This window comes from Xenia sp. Carnegie-2017, unplaced genomic scaffold (genome assembly GCF_021976095.1).
Source record: "Xenia sp. Carnegie-2017 unplaced genomic scaffold, XeniaSp_v1 HiC_scaffold_3, whole genome shotgun sequence".
Lineage (NCBI taxonomy): Eukaryota > Metazoa > Cnidaria > Anthozoa > Malacalcyonacea > Xeniidae > Xenia > Xenia sp. Carnegie-2017.
In genome coordinates this window covers 5,765,683-5,788,164 of record NW_025813493.1, presented here as the reverse complement: position 1 = coordinate 5,788,164, position 22,482 = coordinate 5,765,683, and the positions used below count along the sequence as shown (strand labels likewise).

The 22,482-nt window shown below is 32.9% G+C and overlaps 2 protein-coding genes across 2 annotated transcripts; both read right to left on the bottom strand.

Moving 5' to 3' along the window:
- Positions 1–2,263: 2,263 nt before the first annotated feature.
- Positions 2,264–10,106, bottom strand: LOC124454693. The gene is made up of 9 exons (XM_047005469.1): positions 9,884–10,106; positions 8,860–8,876; positions 7,898–8,252; positions 6,576–6,610; positions 5,606–5,945; positions 4,978–5,023; positions 4,057–4,189; positions 3,085–3,436; positions 2,264–2,639 (listed from the first exon to the last, which is right to left on the bottom strand). The coding sequence occupies exons 1-9, from the start codon at positions 9,960–9,962 to the stop codon at positions 2,482–2,484; spliced, it is 1,515 nt and encodes a 504-aa protein (XP_046861425.1). The 5' UTR covers positions 9,963–10,106; the 3' UTR covers positions 2,264–2,481.
- A 1,154-nt stretch (positions 10,107–11,260) lies between these two features.
- On the bottom strand, positions 11,261–18,959 carry LOC124454697 (NADH-cytochrome b5 reductase 3-like). Its single transcript, XM_047005473.1, has 9 exons — positions 18,799–18,959; positions 17,262–17,408; positions 16,515–16,587; positions 15,199–15,305; positions 13,590–13,719; positions 13,168–13,248; positions 12,946–13,031; positions 11,809–11,908; positions 11,261–11,711 (listed from the first exon to the last, which is right to left on the bottom strand). The coding sequence occupies exons 1-9, from the start codon at positions 18,811–18,813 to the stop codon at positions 11,539–11,541; spliced, it is 912 nt and encodes a 303-aa protein (XP_046861429.1). The 5' UTR covers positions 18,814–18,959; the 3' UTR covers positions 11,261–11,538.
- Between the last annotated feature and the right edge of the window lie 3,523 nt (positions 18,960–22,482).

Sequence of the window (22,482 nt, the reverse complement as noted above, 5' to 3'; positions counted from 1 at the left end):
TCTGCGGGCATATATATATACCCTAGCTTCCTTAATAAACATATATTAGTAATTTTACATCTGTATTTATTTTAGTTTAGATAAGTAAAGCAAACAAAACGTGTTAGATGATAATAGACAAAAAAGCCGACTTGCAAAAGCTGTAACAGTTACGTTAAATTTAAAAAATATGCACGTTCTTATCTCTATATTTATTTTTCATATTTAATTAAAAATTTTGCAATGTCTCTTTTGGTGCATTAGAGGGAAAAAATACAAGAAAAATTACGAAAATATGCACTTTTCATTATTATTTAAAAAATGTTCCGTGACAGCGATTATATATACTCTAGCTTCTGTGATAGACTTATTACTCTTTTTACAGTTGTGTTGATTTAGTTTAGATATTTAAATCAAATATTGAATATGTTGTGTACACACGCATGTGGTTATGCTGAAAATGGGGGAATTTCGTTTAATTTTTAATTTTTAGTATTTTTACATAAGTACTATAATACGAAGTTTTTTCTATGATGTGTGCAATCATGTGTTCATATATGAGGATATTGTGCATGATGATTAGAAACTATCGAATGTTCTTAAAGTTATTTTTACATTATGCTATGTAAGGTGACCATTTACTACTATTACATTTATCTATGATAATATGATAGCAAGATATAGCCCAGTAGCTCTTCATTTTGTAAGTTGTTATCATGCATAAGCACATCTACCTTGTAACTAAAACAATAATACAACATTTCGCTACGTTTGCTTTTTATGTTTATATTATAGACCTATGGCTTTTGTGCTTTAGATTTTATTTTAGTGTTTCATAATTGGCCTTATTTTGCTTCATTTTAAGGTGTGACATGTAAAATTTAAAGTTTGCAGATGGTCTAAAATGCCTGGTTATGAATGACATTCAATGTGTGTACTCATGTCAGAATAACATAATTAAATTTTGAATAATGATTTTAACAACGCAATATAAAACACGCTTATTAAAAATTTTTGTTAACTTGAATTTTTAATGATTTTCCAATTTAAAAATGACATTTATGTTTAAAAATTTTCCTAGTTGCTGTCGATGACTTTAAAAATCTTAGTGAGCTTTTAGGAAGTAAGAAATTGCATGTCCTTAACTATTTCATTATACATCAAATTCAAATAAAAGCACCCGGCTTGAATAAAATTACTCCCAAACAATATTGAGTAACAACTACAGCAGACTGCATTTATAAATAGCATTAACTTTCTTTTAGATAGAAAGTTTAAAACGTTTTCCAGATATTAAATGATATTTCAATCGATAACTACTTTCATAAAAAACGTTTTAATAATGTTCGCTTCTCTTAAAAAAGTCCGTCTCAAAAATTTTTGCATGCCATAAAACTAGTTTTTTTTTCATTTAGGACAAAGTGAACGCACAGTCCAAATATGTTTTAGAGAAAAATAGTTATCAATGCATCTAAAATAACAAATTTATAGATTTTAACTTAAATAACATTCATCATCTATTCAAATCCATCATGCTACGTTTTAACTAATACTAACATTAAAATACGTTTTAATATAAATGCACATTTCGAGTCGTACATAAAAATATAAAGATAGATAGCTTGAACAGATAATGTGCTATAGTACTAACCTTTCTATTCAGAAGAAAGTACTATTATGTACAGCCAGTTAATGATTTGATATTCTAAATATTTGTAATGTTATATTGCCTGATAAATATGTAGATTGTAGAGGAATATAAATGGAACGATGCTGAAGTTATCGTTAATCATATATTTTTATAGCTTCTAATTACTGACTGTAGGCTATATATAATCATTCTTAACCTCGTTTCATTATGATCTATCATTGTCAGTAATATGCATAGTTACCAGGTGTGCAACAAAAACATTTTTAGCTGAAATCATTTGCAAAAACCTCAATTTGATGTTCAACTTCAAGACTTTGTATACATTATAATGCATGACTTTTCTCCGTTCTATCTATCTTGGTTTTTAGGTCATCCATTGCGAGCGTTTATATTAGCATTTTATAAATAGTTTTTACTCAGTTTTCAAACATATGCAACTATGTAAAAGGCCTAAGTATTGTAATTTTGTTAACATGGCAACTCCTGAGCCTTGCATATTAATATTTTTATATGAATCGCTAATTTTGAATTTTTTCCTGGTAAACTCAAGCTTCATTTTTTATGCAATATTTGCGATTTGAAATCACTTTCAAAAAACATTTCCAAAATTAGTTGAAATTACACACAACAAAATTTTTAAGTATTTGTGTATTATATTGTTCACATTGATTTAATATAGAAATGGCCACCGTCGATAAGTAAGTCGTTCGCTTGATGAAATATGACAATGTTGTTAATGTTGGTTAAGCAAACTTATATGTCATTCGTGAATATTATAGCAACTTATATGTTTCTTTATCATTAAAAGATGCAGGTATACTTCAGTGATAAAGAGTCTTTGTGAGTTTTGATCATATATAATTGCGAACAAATAACTTTGGAATGCTTTTAGTGTAGCCTTGAGGTCTTTTGGCTTCGGGGAAAGCATAGACGCCATAGTAGGTTCCATTATCTTTATTTACGTCCAAGCCAATTCCAATTGCCAAAATGGGAGATATGTGTTCACAACCTGGTAAATAAGGAAATACATATAGAGTATCTGTTAAAAATATTCTCATAGGATGACTTCAGATGGAGTGAATGACTTACACATGATAGCCATCTTCATGTACATACTTATATGTTATCATTTTTAATCACAGTTGAGTTCAAAGGGAACTTATTTAGTGGAACACGCTCCTCTCGTTAGTTATCAATCATCCAATGCTACTTGCTTTCTTATGTGAAAATATCAAATCGAAAAGTACACTTTTCATCGTTCATTGCGCCAACCAGATGATTTCAAGGCAAAGAATTATCATAAAATATGCATAACACATATCCTTTACTTTATTTTAGCATCAGATTTCTCTTTTTTCACAAAATTGACTTTTTACAAAAAGTATATCCTACATTTTTTACCTGTTCCTAGACCAATGGGAAAACCCTAAGAAAAACTTATTATTTACAAATACCTTTGTTAGTAGGAACGTGAACGACACCAAAACGAGCCCGAAACGTTTTATTTGATTGACTTTTCATACCAACATTGAACCCAACTTCATAACATCCAGTAGTAAAATTTGCTCCAGTTATGTTGACGTTGCTATTGTTAACACTTTCAATGAACATTCTTGCACTCAGATTCAAATTAAACTTTTCAAAAAATAAGCTTCTCAAAGATGGTGCTTTGACTGGGAAACGAATTTGAAAGTCTGCACTCAAAATACAAACTTCGCTAACATTGGCACTCCAAAATTGAGAATTGAATGTCATTTGATCGCCTCCTTTTGCTGTCCATTGTGCGGAATCATAACCAATGTTTGCCTATTTTATAAAAAAAATCAGGCGGTTGCAGAAAAAGTGACAAACGATTCCCTTATTCAATGCGACGTGCTTTACTACTAAAGCATGTTTAGCAACTAAAAGCTATTAATAATGATGTGATCACGGCTTAACAGGATTCAGCAAAACAGGAAATAATTTTGAAGAATTAAATTATAAAAGGAGTGAAAACTTCATGCGCACGAATTACAACCTTTCACGAGAAAAAAAAATTCCTGTTGAATAAGATTACTAAAATAGGCAAAATATATTTGCTATAGCTATATTTGCTATATATTCGAAGAAGCGCGCAGGAAAGTCTGAGAAATTTCGTGTTGCAAACAAGGAAACCAAAGAGACTTTTGCAAGAATGAAGTTCCTATATTTTTACAGCGTTTTAGGTACATGGATTTTACAAGCATTTTACCAATTAGCGGACGTGTTGATAAAAGACTATTTATAAATAAATATGAAGTGCAAATTCTGTAAAAATGCTCAAGTTGATTTACGGCTGATAAATGTTGTTCATCTCTAACAAGTCAAATTTATTCAATCTTTCCTAAATCCAGTGTAACTGAGCTTATAAAAATAGACCTCAAATAAGAGCACTAACTGTTACAAACCTCACCAACGTACGTCCATCCTTCTCCAGTGCACGCCATTCGATTAGCAAAACAAATTGAATTAGCGTTTGTGTTTGAATAGCCAGCATCACTTCTGTCTTTGATTACGTTTGTTTGTTGAGAAGAATCATTTCTAAAGAAGCAAAATGGCTAACATTAAGATGCGAACTTGCTATGAATTAAACTTCAAAAGCATTTCAGCCAAAATATTTCTTCAAGTCACTATTGAGGGCTTAGTTTAACGTAAACTTCTTGAGATTGAAACATCAACAAAGCAATGGCGTGGTCACATTGCACTGGGCAAGCCATTTTCCATTTTTGTTCAGTATTTAAAATTTCACAGACCACAGAAAGTGCAATGAATCCCGAAATTTTAGATTTGAAAAACAAAATAATTCGTCCATTAAAACAGTTTTATTGCTCTTAAACAAATGGAGATAAATTAAATAGATTTCTTGTTGAGTGGTTTACTCCGCCTCCATCATAACATGTACTTTTCATGTAAAGTACATGTTCTGGTTTTGAAGAATGGTTCAAACCATTTACTTTATAACATGTACTTTCTTGTTTCTTGTTAACTCTGTAAATCATACTTTTAATGAAGTCCCACGCAAAAAAAAATACAGTGCAATCATGTATGGCAGATTTCTCTGAAAAGTGAAGAATATATATTTCTTTTTCAGGAGTAGTGTACTTGTCTGAACTTTTACATGAACTGAATCGCAGGCCAGATAATAAATTGTATGATAGGATAAACTAAAAAAATTTTTTTCCTATATGAAATACTCTTCAATAGATTAATAAAATATATAATTGATTCATCAATAAATTTTTTTTATAGAAAGAAGCAGGAAGATGTAGCTAGCTAATTTATGACAATAAATATCGGCATTAGTATGCATGCAAAATCACTGTTTTTACCTGCATTTTTGTCGGAAATATTCCACACAATTGTCAAACACTGCAACTAGAAATAAGTTAAAATTTCATGATCAAAGATTAGAAAAAACACTAGTGAAATAAAACGTGTGTTTCAAATTGCCAATAAAGTCAAAAATTATTTTGTACTATCCTAGAAATTATTAAGATCGTGTGCAGTTGACAATTAAAAAGAGGACATCTTTAATTGACGTCAAGATTACTGTACATTTGTTTGATATAAAGTTAAGGCGATTTAGTTCCTTATGACAATAATTATGAACTTCTTCGTTATGGAAATTGTTTGTTGCTTGCCATGTGATACATTATTACACATTATAAGAAAAACTTGCACCATAGTGCCTCATATAGTTACTAAAGAGCTCAAACTTTAAAGCAATGTATAACATAAAAATAATTCAACATCCTACATTGTTCATTATGAACTTCTTCGTTGTAGAAATTGTTATGGAAAAATGTTTAAAATGTTTCTTCGGTTAGTTTTTATAAGGCTGTCAAGAATGAGGTGGACATGCTGAAAACAGTTAATGTATTTAGTTATGTATACGTTAAAATACTCTTAACACTGCAGTATAACCTTTATAAAAATACTAATTTAATACTAACTTACCTGTTGCATGTTGCTCTGTTGGTTTGTATACTTCATATCTAAATGTTATGGTATCACCATTCTTCGGCTTAAGTAGATCAACCCCAACTGGTGACTGCTTACCATTGATATAAAGAAACCAGTAAAATCCCGTGGATGAATTACCACTTACGCAGCATATTGTATTGATGAAACGACCAAAGGGAAACTGTGTGTATTCAAAGGCGTAACATGGATGGAGTTTTGAAGCCTCCTCGAGCAACTCAAAAGCCGTCATATTCTCACGCAGTGCTATCTTTTGAATTGGGAGTGAGTTCCCTGGCGGATAATTCGAAAATGTTAGCTGTACTGATGCAGTGTTCTGAAAACAAATGTAGTTAAAATATGAAATTAGTTAAGTAGCTCATTAAAACAACATGAAGCACGTGTGAGTATGAAATATATCGATCGATGCAAAAATTAATTACAATATGGTATCATTAAACGGAAATCTATACATCATTCGGGGCCAAATAATAGGATACTTTATACTGAGAACTTGAGAAGTCTTTCCAAGCTTTTAAAAAAACGCTTTGTCATGAAAATTGTGGAAGGGTGTGTTGGCTAAGTTGCCATTAACACCATTACAAATAAGAATTCAATAAAGAATTTAGTAAAAGCAATTTAGCAAAAGCAAATATTAAGAATGGTTTACGAATAAATGATTGTTTGTTCAAGATTTGAAATGTTAGTATTTTTGAAAAATTAAATTGGTGTAGCTACCTAAGGCAGCAAGAGAAGAAAATATTTCTCAAGTTGATCAAATATTGTACTTTGAATTATTTCATTAAGCACGTTTTAAAAATTGCTAGTAATTTTTGCCAAGCTAGAGTTTTTGTTTGATTATTGCATGCAACTTTTGATGATGAAAATATTGATATGAAAAAACCCATGCAGACTCATAGACTTTGCATAAGCGGTTTCATTAATACTATAACGAAACAAAACTCACCTGTAGTATGGTTACGTTTCTCGTTTCATTTGTCGCTGTAAAATTAAAGATGCCCCTGTGAGTACAACAAATTGCTACTGTGTATTAAGTATTTGCTAATACCAAGTATCTTCATGAATGACAATTAAGCGTATATAAAGTATTTCTTTTTCGCACGCTAAATAACCTGGCACCAGGGTTCGGTTTATATAGCATTGACGGGCTTCTGAATTTCATAGCTGCCTTTTCTTTTACAAGCGAAGAGCAACTGTTTTATTTGGATGCAAAAAACTCCAATCAACATCATACAAGCGTGAATAGACTGTCTGCAGGTTTTAAACTTGCTATGAAAATCATATCATTATTAATTTTCTTTTGAAATCTTTTGTTTTGGCTGCGTATTAACAGAAATATTTTCTCAGCAGGATCAAATGAGCAGACTGGCTACGCCAGTGCAAACAACCACAAAAAAACTTCATGGCAGAATTCATTCGTTTTTACTCGCTGAGAAAGATTATTTAAGAGCAATGTATGCCAAATGATAGGGAGATCTTCAAGTTGGTTAAACTAAGCGCTTACCCAGTCGTTCTGTGAAAATCGCATATCGTGTTTTCGCAGATCGATTGAATTTCTAAAGTTTTGACATTCGCATTGCGATTGTATGTATATTGCTTTACCTGTACGCATTAAAATTAATGCATTTCGTGACATAAATTTGCGTTTTTATTTTTATTCTGTTGTCAAATTCTAAATGACAAATATAAGTCAAATTTAACCGTTGTCTGTTCAGTTATAGGTGCATGGGATGATGTCATTTGTGAGAAAAACAAAAAAGTTACCACGAGCCACCGAAACAAGACAGCGGTTGAGCGTTTCACATTACATTTACCAGACAAAGGTTGGAAGTAATTTATTTGTTTTATATGGTTTTATAGCATTAGATTGATAAAATGCCTATATTAAACAGGACGCCAACGTTAGCAAACTAAGTTCTGCTTTTCTTTTTGCTTAAATATGTCATCAGCCTCAACTAAATCATTTTCAAGATCTTCATCTAAATATTCAAATAACTCCGCCACTTATTTGTATTGCCATTCGCTTGTATTTTAAAATCAATAAGCTTTCAATGAGTGAACTCATTCCGTTCATGCGACCCTCATGTAGCTTTCGGTTCTCGACCAATAAAATTGCTCAAATATTTAATGGATATTAATGGATAATGTATTATATATCGTATAAAACAAACTAACAAACTTTGATCTACTAGCTATGCAATATGATAAATGTGACGGATCACCAGTTCACTGTACATCATACGGAAAAAGATGTACTTTCATACTTACTTTTGTTCATATTTTCATCCAACTCGCTTTGATTATGGCCTGAGCTCCATTGTCGATATATAAACTGCAGTGTGTCACCAGTTTTTGGTTGCAGTAGGTCAACACCAACAGGAGATGATTTGTCGTTAATATAGATAAACCAAGATTGCTGGGTAGTGGTGTTTTCGGCAACACAACAAATACTTGATATGTAGCGTCCATATGGAGGAAATACTTTGTATTCGAAGTTGAAACATGGATGTCTCTGCGAGGCCATTTGCAACAAGTCAAAAGCATTCGTTCCATTAACAGCCATTTGGCTAATGTCGAGCGTTGCACCGTAGTTTTCAAATCTCACTTGCATGTTCACTGATATCTATCATAAACAATCATAATCACTCCACAGTAACTTACTAAGTTTGTCGAAACGTCAGTCAGTGACTTTTGACTCTGAAGATAACTACCGCTAAGGTTGTCGAAACGTCAGTCAACAACAACAAAAATCGTCCTTCTCAGGACTATACCAACCTGGACGATCTACATTTACAAACATTTATCATTTAATGTGCCTCGACACAATCTAATGATCTGTTCGCCATGCTATCCATCAATGGAACTTGGTAAAACGCTTTTAAAACAAAACATACATCAACATCTGACTATAGGTGTGCCGCCAGCTACTAAGAATTTCCAAACACGGGCATATGTAAGTATAAGGTTTTCACAACATAAGAATTGGACTAATTGGGGTTGCGTGGCATATGAAATTAAAGTGTTAGTGCAGGTTTAGGTTGTAAAAATTAAAAAATAAAGCAGACTGTATTTAATTTAATCACATTATTGTTCATGTAGTGGGAAGTGGTTTTGTTTTGAAGTTATATAGTATCTAAGTCAAAAGTTGTACCACTTATGTTTCACAATAATTCCACTTATAAGATTTTATGAGCTCCGCAGTCGTTAATTTTCATTTGAAATATACGTACCATTGACTTCGGATTTGCTAGAAAAGAAACAAATATGACAGGTTAATCAGATATCTTGAAGAGAATCAGCACCATTTATAGCATACCAAAAAGGTTTTCGTGGTGCACGAACGAATTTCGTGGTGCACGAACGAATTTCGTGGTGCACGAACAAATTTCGTGGTGCACGAACGAATTTCGTGCATTAAATTAGTTTATTATATGGCAAGCGTCACTACCGGTGAAATGACGCGGTTTGATTGGCTCAGAAAAATTTTGCCGGGCCATTCTTTTCACGTACCTGAGAAAAAATCTAACCAATCATATTCTGAATGTCTTTTTTTGCTTGTTAATTAAGTTCTCGAAAGACATCAACGTTTTAACAGATTATATTTTTATTCATCTTTTCAATTTATGAAAGACTTCTTTTATGTGACGATTTGACATCAAAATACAAGTTGAAATAATTTGAATAGTTAAGCAATATAGGAGACTATTTATCCATTTCGACATAAATCTCAGTTTGAACTTAAACCATGCAACTGCACACAACATTATTAATTTTTGATGCGTCATAAATGTCCGTCTCTTTTTGGGGATTTTCCTCAGCTCACACAGCGACAAGGAGGGGGCGTTTCAAGGTAAGAATAGCATGAAAGTCTTTGGTGCGCGTTAATTTAAATAATTACGAAATCTTTACAAAAAAAATCACAATGACGCATGAAAGAAATTTGATTGCGATTAACGACTTTAAAATCTATTCAAAACCATCCCAATCTTTCATAATTAAACGGTGTAGGCACCACAAATAGATGCATCTTTTTGACAGAGTTTGAAAATTCAAAACGACATGGAACTATCGATTTGAAGCGACATTTTCTTGTTACATTATTTCAATGCGTGAATGTCGATGTTAATTTTTAAATTGCACTATACACAAGAACTCTCGAAAACAATAAACATAAACTGCTCGGAAACATGTTTAATTGCAGTGATTTTTTTTTTGTTTCACTTAAAGTCGGTGAGCTACAGAAAGCCATCATACCTGTCGTCGTAACGTTGCGACTGTTCACCAAAGCCACAGTTGCAGCCAAAAGCAGTAACATTGATATATTCAAGTACATCTTAATGTTGTAGCTTCAAATATATATCCGTGTAAGAAGTCAAGAAGTTTGTTTCAACAAAAATATTTTAAAACCGGTACTGCGCCACTTTAAGTAACTTTACGCAACGAAGAATGTGCTTATCGCATGTTTAGCGGTCAGAGAAGCGGTGTGTTTTAAATTCGTTGCATAAGCGGAAATAACTCTTTTCGCAAGAGTGAGCTCATTATGTGTACCGCTGCTCTTGCTGTTAAAAGAATGACAAGGTGCTGAACAATCAAATTGAAGTAAATTTATTCCATCTAGTCCTAAGACACTACAATAACCCTTCCTAACAAAAGTACATGAACTCTTTTGAGACAACGGATCAACAATAAAACCTGGTTCTCGAATAACCGTATGCATCCTTTTACTCGTTTCCAGTCTCCAGACTCCAGCCCATTAACTGATAAGTGATAGGATAGAGCTCCAATCAGACGAGCGAAACGACTCGATTGCATGTGACGACTCAAATGAGTACATAAAAACCCTCTATTGTACCTTCATTCGCGTAGATTAGGATTTTGTGGGCTTTGCCTAGCGATGGTCATTAGGGAAAACATTGATTGATTTTTTTCCCGACGACTCTTTTCTAATGTGGTTTTTGGCTTTATTGTTATGGTTTCCCTTTTTTACATAAAATCGGTTTCTATGGTAAATGGAGCAGTGAAGCACGCAAGTATGTTTCAAATACTCTTTTGTTTCAAACAAAGCTATAGAGTCTTTCAAAAATCGTCGATTTTGATCGACTTCATGTTAATTTGACATGCAAAGGCAGCGTACTATCTGGCTCTGGATCAACTGATCTTTTTCAAAACTGTAATGTTACGCAGATTGCATGCACACGTTTCTATGATGAATACTTGGACAGAGTTGATACTTTATGTAACAAAAATTAGTTTTCGCTAAGACCCAAGAATCTAATACATTTCAAACAAATTGTGTACTAATCAATGAAATATGATCAAGCAAGCACATTAATTATAAAAATTAGTTAAAATCATGTGCTAAAGTTCATCACCCGAAGTTCGCGTTTTTATATAACCCGTTGCTAAGCATCTGATGTAGTTTTTTATTCAACTCTGTAAATAAAGATTTAAACTATAAATAACCGTCAAAGAAGAAGTCACTAAGAAAGTAGCAAGGTAAGTAAACAAAACAGTCGCGTAATGAAATGCATTTTGAAAAAAATGGCAAATGAAGTTAGTGAAGATGCCACTAATGTTTCCACTAAGATTAAACACACAGTACATGATGAACCATGAAAAATAGTCAATTGATCAACGAGCAAAAACTTATTTAATGACTACACATAAAGCCTTACTATATGGAGTTTTACTATTATATTCACTTGATATGGAACATAATGAGATGACTAATGAAAGAATTTCTTAACTTTCACCGAGCATTTCAACATTAATCCAATTATGTTCATCTATGTACAACAATACATGATAAACCGACTTGCTACCTGCGTACAGGCGTAATTTCATACACAATGTGATATTGATTATTTATAAGTAAAAAATACCAAAGCAAAATGCGCAAATTAACGGCTTCAGAAGTCAAAGTACATGTCAGGAGTGAAATTAAGTTTTTCTAGGTTTGGAAGACAAGCATATTTAATCATAGGAGGTGGTCCACACATCAAAATTTGTGTTTGATCACCAGCTGAAGGTAGATGCTCTTTAATCATTTCATCGTTAACGAATCCACCGCTATACGTCCAATCTAAATCAATCACAACATATTGAAAAAATAAAAACAGTTTATTACCAATATCAGGTGAAGTATTCCAATCAAATACAATACAAATGTGTTCATATACCTTCAGGAGGACGGTCCAAAGTGTACCATAGTTTAAAACGCTCTGGGTATTTCTCCGCTATCTCTTCCAGTTCATTGCGCAGTAAAATATCTTTTTCTGTCTACAAATTTATGAATTTCCAAAATATATTCAAAACACGCGCTTTGTTCGGTCGACGCCCGTGCTTGGGCCAGGCCACCCGAATATACGGAATCTTAATTTGCTCTCATTAGAATTTTTAAAAATTTTTAACTGGCCTAAATCGACTTGAAGTGCATTTCTGGCAGTGTAAATGTGATTTTCGTTATTTACTATATTTCAAAGCTTCGTTCACTTGAGAGAACTTAGCTTTGATATTTCTGCTTGTTTAAATAAAGGGAAGAAGCTCGTGTTTAAATAAAGGGAAGAAGCTCGTGTTTAAATAAAAGGAAGAAGCTCGTGTTTAAATAAAGGGAAGAAGCTAGTCCTAACTCTAGCTAAGCTATCGCGCCATCCCAACAAGAAAATTATTGTGTCATTGTTCATCAATGTAAGTAGGGATGAAAGACTACGGGCATTTCCAAGACATCTTATACTTGTTTTTAGTCTTATGAGCTACTAATATGCCAGTGGAGCGATATAAAAAATGGTTGAAAAATTTATACCTTGATCTTGTGAAATTTAATAGCTTAAAATATGGCCATGTTCTACAGAATGTTTTTATGCAATCTGTTTGATAAGTTCGATTTGTCCGTAAGAATTGAAAAACGCTGTTGAAATTATAAACTTAGCTAACTAAAAAAGTTTAAATTTTAGCTGTTAAAATCAATGTTGTTACACATTCCACTGATGACACATCAGCAGAAAAATGTAAGATGTACACAATTTTACATTTGTGATGTTACACATTCCACTGATGACACACCAGCAGAAAGATGTAAGATGTACACAATTTTACATTTGTGATGTTACACATTCCACTGATGACACACCAGCAGAAAGATGTAAGATGTACACAATTTTACATCTGTGATGTTACACATTCCACTGATGACACATCAGCAGAAAGATGTAAGATGTACACAATTTTACATTTGTGATGTTACACATTCCACTGATGACACACCAGCAGAAAGATGTAAGATGTACACAATTTTACATTTGTGATGTTAACATAACCTGATTGGCATAAAGAAGTGACATTTCTGTTTTATCGTCGTCATGCTTTAACACATCACGAATGATCTGTAACATTGGCGTGATTCCTGTAGAAGTAAGCAAAACTATAAATGTCAATTTCTTTTTCTATTTCAATATGGTGGATAAGAAATACATACGTTGTTTGCGGTGAACTCCATTAGTTATGGGTAGGTAAAGCGGTAAAGACCAGTAGCTACTTACCTGTGCCACCAGCAATCATTCCCAAATAACGACATTGACGTTGAACGGTTTTATCTTTAGATACTTCAATGGATAATTTCCCTAAAATGTACAATCAGATTAGCCAGTTGTGTAGGTTGTAATGCGCATGTCTATGTAACGCACAGGCGTATCCATACTGTAAATATTAATGTAATGCGCATGTCTATTTAACGCACAGGCGTACCTATACTGTAAATACTATTGTAATGCGCATGTCTATTTAACGCACAGGCGTATCCATACTGTAAATATTATTTAATGATATCTAAACAATATTCGCACGGAAAAAAAGTAATGAATGGAAACGTCAATTTGGTGAATAAACTTTAACTTCAAACTTTCAAATAAATAATGTTCATGACAGGAGAAAGTAAAATGAAAAGAAAGGTAACAGTTTATACCTTTTCCTTCATAAATAAGTTTACCACACGGACCACGTACATCAATAGCATCGCCAATATTCATTTGATCGAGATGTTGTGACATTTTCCCACCATCAGGAAACTTTGGATGTACATTCTTGAAATACACCTGCGATAGATTTTTGAAAGAAATTAAACGTTTACATCGCGCTCAGGATTACGTATGTTAACATACTACGCATGACATATTCATCGGCCTTTGCAGGCCTGGTTACTAGTGGAAAAAATAAGAAGTGACAAAAGGTGTAAACAGACCTTTGTCTATAGTCTACTGACGTTCGGCAGCAAAAATCTACCACTGACGTTCGGCAGCAAAAATCTACCACTGACGTTCGGCAGCAAAAATCTACCACTGACGTTCAGCAGCAAAATTTACCACTGACGTTCAGCAGCAAAATCTACCACTGACGTTCAGCAGCAAAAATCTACCACTGACGTTCGGCAGCAAAAATCTACCACTGACGTTCAGCAGCAAAAATTTACCACTGACGTTCAGCAGCAAAAATCTACCACTGACGTTCAGCAGCAAAATTTACCACTGACGTTCAGCAGCAAAAATCTACCACTGACGTTCAGCAGCAAAATTTACCACTGACGTTCAGCAGCAAAAATCTACCACTGACGTTCAGCAGCAAAAATCTACCACTGACGTTCGGCAGCAAAAATCTACCACTGACGTTCAGCAGCAAAAATCTACCACTGACGTTCAGCAGCAAAATCTACCACTGACGTTCGCAGCAAAAATCTACCACTGACGTTCAGCAGCAAAAATCTACCACTGACGTTCAGCAGCAAAAATTTACCACTGACGTTCAGCAGCAAAAATCTACCACTGACGTTCAGCAGCAAAAATCTACCACTGACGTTCGGCAGCAAAAATCTACCACTGACGTTCGGCAGCAAAAATCTACCACTGACATTCGGCAGCAAAAATCTACCACTGACGTTCGCCAGCAAAAATCTACCACTGACGTTCGCCAGCAAAAATCTACCACTGACGTTCGCCAGCAAAAATCTACCACTGACATTCGGCAGCAAAAATTTACCACTGACGTTCGGCAGCAAAAATCTACCACTGACGTTCGGCAGCAAAAATCTATCACTGACGTTAGGCAGCAAAAATTAACCAACACACAACACAATAACATAACAATAAACAATTACTTAATGATTTCAATGTTTAAATGGACTGATCCAAATACGCGAAAAGAAAGCAAGCGACATTCGTGTCAACCAATTGAAAACCATTAGCACTGGGAGTGAATTGAAGAAAAGTGCGAGGAACACGAGCCGAAGGCGCGTGACTTGCGAGCTTTTTAAAACCACAGCAGCTTTCCCAAGTGTTTAGATAAAACCATCCAACCACTTGAAAACCAGTATAAAATTGTTTTATATAGCTACGTAACAGCAAAAAACAAACTGTCCTCAATGTTAGACATGTTTAAAATTCCCGTGACAGCAACTTAAATTTCCATATTTGGACCAATTTGGATTGCCTTATTCAAACATTGGCATCGACCAATAAGAACGCGCGTTAAACGTACGTACATACATATGCTATATTACAATGACGTAATGTATTACGTACTTTAATTACAAGGTCAAAATAACCAATTTCGTCGTCGGACGTCACAGGAGTGTAGGGACGTATCACCAAGCTGTCATTTATCTTCGCACTCAAATACATGTGTTTACCTGAAATGAATGAAAATGAACTAATCTTTCACGAATTCTTAAATTATCTCGTCAGAATATCTTTCTAAGCTGTTCAACCTAAAGCCTGGAAAACAATTTCAGGTTTTAATGAGGACAACAAAAAAATCCACATGTTCCTAAAAGGTGAAATTGCCGAGGAAAACTATCAAAATTTTCATGTTGAAAGAATTTAATTTACAGATGTACGTGCAGACTTCTTAATTCAATTCTACAATTCAAAAACACTTGTACGTAATTACTCCCACAAAGCCTTTAAATCTTACCACGTACAAGTTCATTATTCATGATTCTCATCAACCATTAACATCTCAACATATACAAGTCCAATCACTAAGCCTTAACATCTCACCCTTTATCATAAAGATTCTATCAACCATTAACATCTCAACATATACAAGTCCAATCACTAAGCCTTAACATCTCACCCTTTATCATTATGATTGCCATCAACCATTAACATCTCAACATATACAAGTCAAATCACTAAACCTTAACATCTCACCCTTTATCATTACGATTCCTATCAACCATTAAGATCTCAACATATACAAGTCCAACCACCAAGCCTTAACATCTCACCCTTTATCATTATGATTCCCATCAACCATTAACATCTCACCATATACAAGTCCAATCACCAAGCCTTAACATCTCACCCTTTATCATTATGTTTCCTATCAACCATTAACATCTCAACACATACAAGTCCAATCACCAAGCCTTAACATCTCACCCTTTATCATTATGATTCCCATCAACCATTAACATCTCAATACGTACAAGTTCAATCACTAAGCCTAACATCTCATCATGTACAAGCCCATAATGATTCAAACTATATAACCTCAATATATCAACATTTGCCACTCCATAATGATCCTCACCAAGCCTTAGTATCGTAGTCCATATCTTATTTTAGTAGAGTCATCAATACATATCTTATTTTAGTAGAGTCATCAATACATATCTTATTATTGAGTCCAAAGTAACATCTTGTGAACAAGTACTAAATAATTTCCACATAATGTCACAACATCAAAACAAAAATATGATAAAAAAAATTTAGTTTTGTTTAAATTTTCTTGTGTGACTTGGTTGTCAAAACAATATTTTCATGGTTTCAAGTTGCTTTTTTGTAGAAGATATTTAAAATAAACATTTGAAACATTAAAACCATACACAACTCACCAACAGGCAACCCCAATACATGTTCTTGGCTCTGAAGGGCAAACCTAAACCTTCGTGTATCGTGACTAATTGCCTAAAAAAGGTGTAAACAAACATAACAATGAAATTTCACAGAAGAATAATGAGTTTGTTTCATAATTCAGTGAATAGATCCCGTTGTAAAAATGTAATCCCATATAAATATTATAGCCCAACAAATAATTTTAAGCATAGTCATAAACAATTTCGTCTATACTGAAGTCTGAAGACTTCCTAATTAGTCTGAAGATGTCTTGAATAAAGACAAAACGTCACTCTTTTAATAACTTTCATAAAACCAAATTGTTTATGACTATGTTTAAAATTATTTGTTGGGCTCTAATATTTATATTGAGAATCCGTTTCCCGCCTGGCACCTCATTGGCAACAATATAATCCCATAGTTGAAATGATATTAAACTAATGCCATAGGTAGCTCAATAATCGGGAAGGGCAATATTCATCAATATATGTTCGACCAAATTAATTTCCTTTAAAATCAATTGTTTTCTGTGGATTATAACATGTATTAATTATTAATATTACCCCACAATTGTCAAAGCTAGCAACAGCACTCAACTATAAGCAAGTGCATTTAAATGATAATAAATTAAAGGACAGCTTATTTATATATATTTCAAACATATAATTAAAAAAAACAAAGTCATTAGAAGGTGAACTTAAACACATTTGCTAAATACAAAAAACAATAAAATGGAAACAACAAACCTCCTTCTCAATCATCTCAAAAGAAATCTTTTTACTTGGATTCAAAGCAACAGGTCTCTGTTTTTCAATGATTTTGAAAAACTTTTGAAGCAGAAATAACACAACAGAAACAGAAACCACTGCAACACCAACAAACACGGGAATTTTCTATAAAATATTTTTGAAAAATAAATGAAAATAAAATTCTATTCAAAAATTTGTGCTGCAAAAAGCATGGCTTGTGGAACTAGATTTCATGCAAAGAATATGTCAACGCCATAGAAAGCAAAGAATCAAATTTCCATGTATAAACAACATGTTATGACTACAAATAGTTTCCATAATGAAAGCCAGGGTTTAAATGGTATGAAGTTATAAAGCAGTGCAAATATTCGATTTGTGAATTAAAGAATGAGTGTCAACCAGTGTGAAGGCCATTTTGTGCATCAAGATGGCAGATTTTGCTGTTATAATCCATACAACTTAGACAAACAATAATAATAAACCTTAAAGAGGTTTTAATCAATGTTTTCTTGCTAACTTTACACATAAATTAGATGATATAGTGGGGACATTGAATTCAGTGGGCCACAAGCTCAAAACCTAACAATGCAAACACATATAAAAGCATGCAATGCATCTTGGTTGACACACATTCTTTAAGAAACATGCTTTGATTTGTCAAAAGCAAATTTCTACTGAGCATGCTTGGGTTACATGATGCACTGACGTACAGCCAACATTGTGCAATCTAAAAGGTTGCATGATAAAAAGTCAGTCAATTGACAAGAAATGCAATTAGTCTTTCAAGTTCTTTGTAGATACTATATAGTTATAAACTATCGTGTCAGTGTTTGATTATGAACAAAATATGCTATAGCTGGCCAGTAAATGTTAACTTGCATTTGTTGGTCCTTGAAAAATCACAAAGTGAACATTTCTGAAGGACAAATTGACATCACATGCTGGGCTATGCAAATTAAGAAGATACAGAAGCATGATTTAATCCTTTAAACTAGAATTAGCTGTCTCGACACTAAAATATGAATTATTATACTCTTTATTCACAATCTTACATCATAAAATTCCCATTTATGTAACATAAATTGAACATTTTATTAGACAAAATAATACTTGAATGTACGAAGCCCAGACAAAATTATCATCATCTGAAATGTGGAATGTTTAATAACATTTTATCAATATTGACACATTTATACCATAAAGCAGACAAACAATAAAAAAGGTTTACGTTCAAGCAGTTAGAGCCATATTCAACGGGCTATATCAATGTTTGACCTTCGAGCACTATAACTACAAGAACATGCATGCACAAAGACGACGACATATGCCAAAAATACTGGGAAAATTTATATTTATATCTGATGCTGCCAAGACAAGGCCAAACATGTCGATATGCAACACTATCGGCAAATTTGTGGGAAATAAACACAAGAAGTCTTTGAAAGAGTGATCATTTGCGCTGCAGTTAAAGTATCATACAAGTTGTCAACGCGCATTTTAATATTTGCAACAATGGAGAATAAGAAAAACTTACACCGTTAGATTCCATAGCCACGTTTGAAACAATAATAATATAGTTCAGAATTATTTCATTGTAATTGGTTTTCTACTTTTGCTAAATCCCAAGGCAAAATATACCAAATGGCCAATTTCAGTGATGGTTTGTACGTAGTTTCATTCAAGAGCCAAATGTTCTCTGACCCTGCACGAAGTTGCACCAAATTAACCAATGAGAAAGCGCTATATATGTGATATTGCGTTATATAGATCAGAAAAGAACAACTAGTTGGTCAATAAAGTAAATTGTGAAAGCGAAGGCACGCCAATTTAAAGGTGTCCTTTTGCCACAAACGTAATGTTGAGCAAATCTGTGCTATGTTTTGGAATTGGAATATACCAATAAAGAAATCATTTGCAGCCTAACAAGATCGTGTCCTCCTAATCAGAATTTCCGAAGATTTATCAAACAATAAAGTTTTTTCCATTCCAGGGTCCACTGGGGCCCAAAAAAGCGCAGATGAATTTAGCCAATTAAGACATTGAAATCCAACTATAAAACAAATCATTCCCTCGAACTTTTTTAACAATGTCAAGACCATTTGAGCACTCAAGAAACAATTTTGCTTGTCTTGTAAATGCCTTGTGTAAAACCAAAGATTCTGGAAAGTTTTCCTAAAACACCAAGAAGGACTTTGATGAGAAAGTCTTATTCGTCAGTAATAAAGGATTTCGGAGTTGAAAAAATTGTCTCACGCTTAAACGTTCGAGGTCTCTTGTATGTTAGGTTTTGTGATGTAGCCATCTACCTTCTTTAGTATATATTGACTTACACCAACAAAAAGAGATATTACAGATAACTGTTAGGATCACATTTAATGTTCAACGTCAATGTCAGTTGTCTACGATCTATCTTACAATGGTTAAACTACTTCTATTTATACAAGATATTACGTATGGATATATTTGTTTCTTTACTAAATATGGTTGATTTACAATCAACGGAAAGCTATTAGGAACTATAAAAAATATTGTGATTATTGCACATAAGTATCTCTTAAAATAATCATTGAGTTAATTACACTTGACTTAATTATTTACTAATTACTGGAAGAATACCAGAGCACATCTTAACATCGTATGCGTTTCCCAAACCACGACTTCGGATTCATTGCCAATGTATTTGACACTTGACAGGTCATCCATTTAAAAATCTACGGCAGGCAATCTTACATTTGATTTTCCGATCAGTATTGTTGTTTTACGACTTGGACCAATGTGCTCAAAAAAACAAAGTTCGCTGCACTCCTCTCACAACTAATAATTTTGTTTCATAGTACTATAGAAGAGAATAATGCAAAAGCAAGTAATAAATGTGGTCCCAAGCGATAAGTGTGCACAATAAGCAGGAATTTACGTTTTGTTCACGATGGCGTCATCAAAACTTATCAAAACCAAAAAATTTGAAAATTATAGAAATTCTCAGTACCATTTATACACTAGTATGAAACGAGTAAAAAGATATATATTTCACCGTTTACTTTCAGTCACTTGTTTATGGAGCATCAACGAATGTTTTTACCATGATGCTGACTCAGCATTTTAAGGTCTTGTCTTCAAATTTCTAAAAATGTCGTAAGCTTAAATCAAAACTATCGGTCCAGAAAAAAATGGCTTACTTATTCTCTCACTTAGTTGAACTCATTTCTTAACACATCGTTTAGTAGGAAAACATGCGCATCGAAATACATTCTATGAAATTCTTTGAAAAGAAACACTTACAAAGGATATACCAAGTTTTAATTTTTCCTCTAAAATGTATTCATGATCAATTTGCAAATTCTCTTTGACTAATTGATTTTTATGATTGATTTTATTGGTTGAGCTCGGATATGCTTTGCACAGGCTAATGCAAACACAGCTCTAGACCAATCAGCGCACGCGTTTCATTATGTTTATTTCATAACGAGCAATAATTGACGCAAACCAACGAACGCAAATTTACTGCAATTATTAAGAAAAATTTCTTTTTAACTGTTGAGAAAATAGAAATTCAATTCAGTTTTAATTATAATAAATAATAATCCAAATCCATCGTTTATTGTGCTGCTTTAAAATATCAAAAAAACGTAAGTTTTTCTTCAGTAATGTCAAAATAGGAAAAAATTGCAAGGAAATAATGTATAACTAATACTGAAAAATAGATATTCTTGAATGATTGAAGTATTTTAAAAAATAAAGTCAACGGACTGGATATTACAACTCAAAAATTGGTAGCCTTCAAACTTGACAGACAAAAACACGATGCGGTGTTACCAAGCAACCGTAAATTGATGACAAAGAAATTGCTAAAAAATTGTAAAAAATTGTTTGTTTGATGGGTGGCATTCATTATGAAATTTATTAAAAAATGTTTGATGGGAAATTTCATTATGAAAAAGATAAAGATAATTTATCACATAAAAGATTGGTGACTAATATTTCCAAAAAGCTTGCAGCTGTAAAAACAACATGAATTTTTTAAACTTTTGTTAATTTTTATGCAGAGTTTTGCATAAATGTTTAAAACATTATCAACGTAACTTCAAAAGAACAGCAAAGCAAATTTGAAATCATGAAAATCTGCTGAATGTCTGTAAAATTTATCAACATGTGTGTAAATTTTATCACAATATTATTGCTGTAGTCTATGTCTCAATGCGTGTCATATTTATGAGCTTTACAACAGATTGATGGTAAATATAGATGACGCAATTATGAAGGCTATATTGCATTAAAGATTAACTAATCTTAATATATGGCTAGCGTCACTTCCAGCAAATGGCGTGCTTTGATTGGCTCAGAAACATTTTTGCCGGTCCCTTATTTTCCCATAATAGACCACGGTCCAAAACGCGTAATTTTACAGTCAAATTTATACAAACTTCGTACTGCAAACAGCAAAAAGCAAAATAAACGGAAAAAAAACTGTTTACAATTGATTCAAATGGAAAACACTAGGAAAAACAGTTAAACTATCCAGATGATACAATTTGAAACGATTTATTTTTTATGGACGAAAACTAGAAAAGTGAAAGCCAACCCGTAAAAAACAGCAACGACGAGAAAGAAAGCATGCTTCGTTTCAGGTCAAATAATGCCATATAATTACTGAATATATTTGTTAACTAATGTCTCACAACTTTGGTAATTTTTGCGGACTTTCATGCTGTGTATGTAATCAAGAAATGATAATCAAACAAAACAGTTTTAATCTGAAGACAGAATACGCACAAATTCCTGTATAACAAACCTTTGAAAAATGATACAAAGGAAGGAAAGTTTATTTCACAATAGCGTAAAAACAATTTATTTTTTATTCATATTGTTTGTATTACGCAATTTTTATACCCTTGTTTAGAATGTAAACAATATGTATAGTGTCTCATTTAACAATTAAGTTTTGTATTACAAACTCAATTATGTCTATTTTGAATTGAATATTTCCATTAAGAAACCCGAAAATTGGATAACGTGCATTATGAACTAGGTACAAAATTAATAATTTAGATCAAGATATAAACCAAGCAAGAGCAAACTATAGAAGTCTCTAACAGCCCAAAAGTATTGTCAGAAATACAAATACTGAGTTTTAAAAATGAATAGTTTGAATGAATGCTGTTTAACTAGATATATTTTAATGTCAACATGCTGCCCTTTTTAATAGCTAAGAACAACTGAA

What these genes read in the sequence shown, in the direction of transcription:
- LOC124454693 (XM_047005469.1), bottom strand. Translation starts at nt 9,962, where the DNA reads ATGTACTTGAATATATCAATGTTACTGCTTTTGGCTGCAACTGTGGCT. An exon ending in GGATGAAAATATGAACAAAA is followed by an intron (nt 6,611 to 7,897) that starts GTAAGTATGAAA and finishes TTAATTTTACAG; the next exon opens with CGACAAATGAAACGAGAAAC. An exon ending in GAAACGTAACCATACTACAG is followed by an intron (nt 5,946 to 6,575) that starts GTGAGTTTTGTT and finishes ATTTGTTTTCAG; the next exon opens with AACACTGCATCAGTACAGCT.
- LOC124454697 (XM_047005473.1), bottom strand. An exon ending in TGTATTGGGGTTGCCTGTTG is followed by an intron (nt 15,306 to 16,514) that starts GTGAGTTGTGTA and finishes CATTCATTTCAG; the next exon opens with GTAAACACATGTATTTGAGT. An exon ending in AATGATTGCTGGTGGCACAG is followed by an intron (nt 13,032 to 13,167) that starts GTAAGTAGCTAC and finishes TTACTTCTACAG; the next exon opens with GAATCACGCCAATGTTACAG.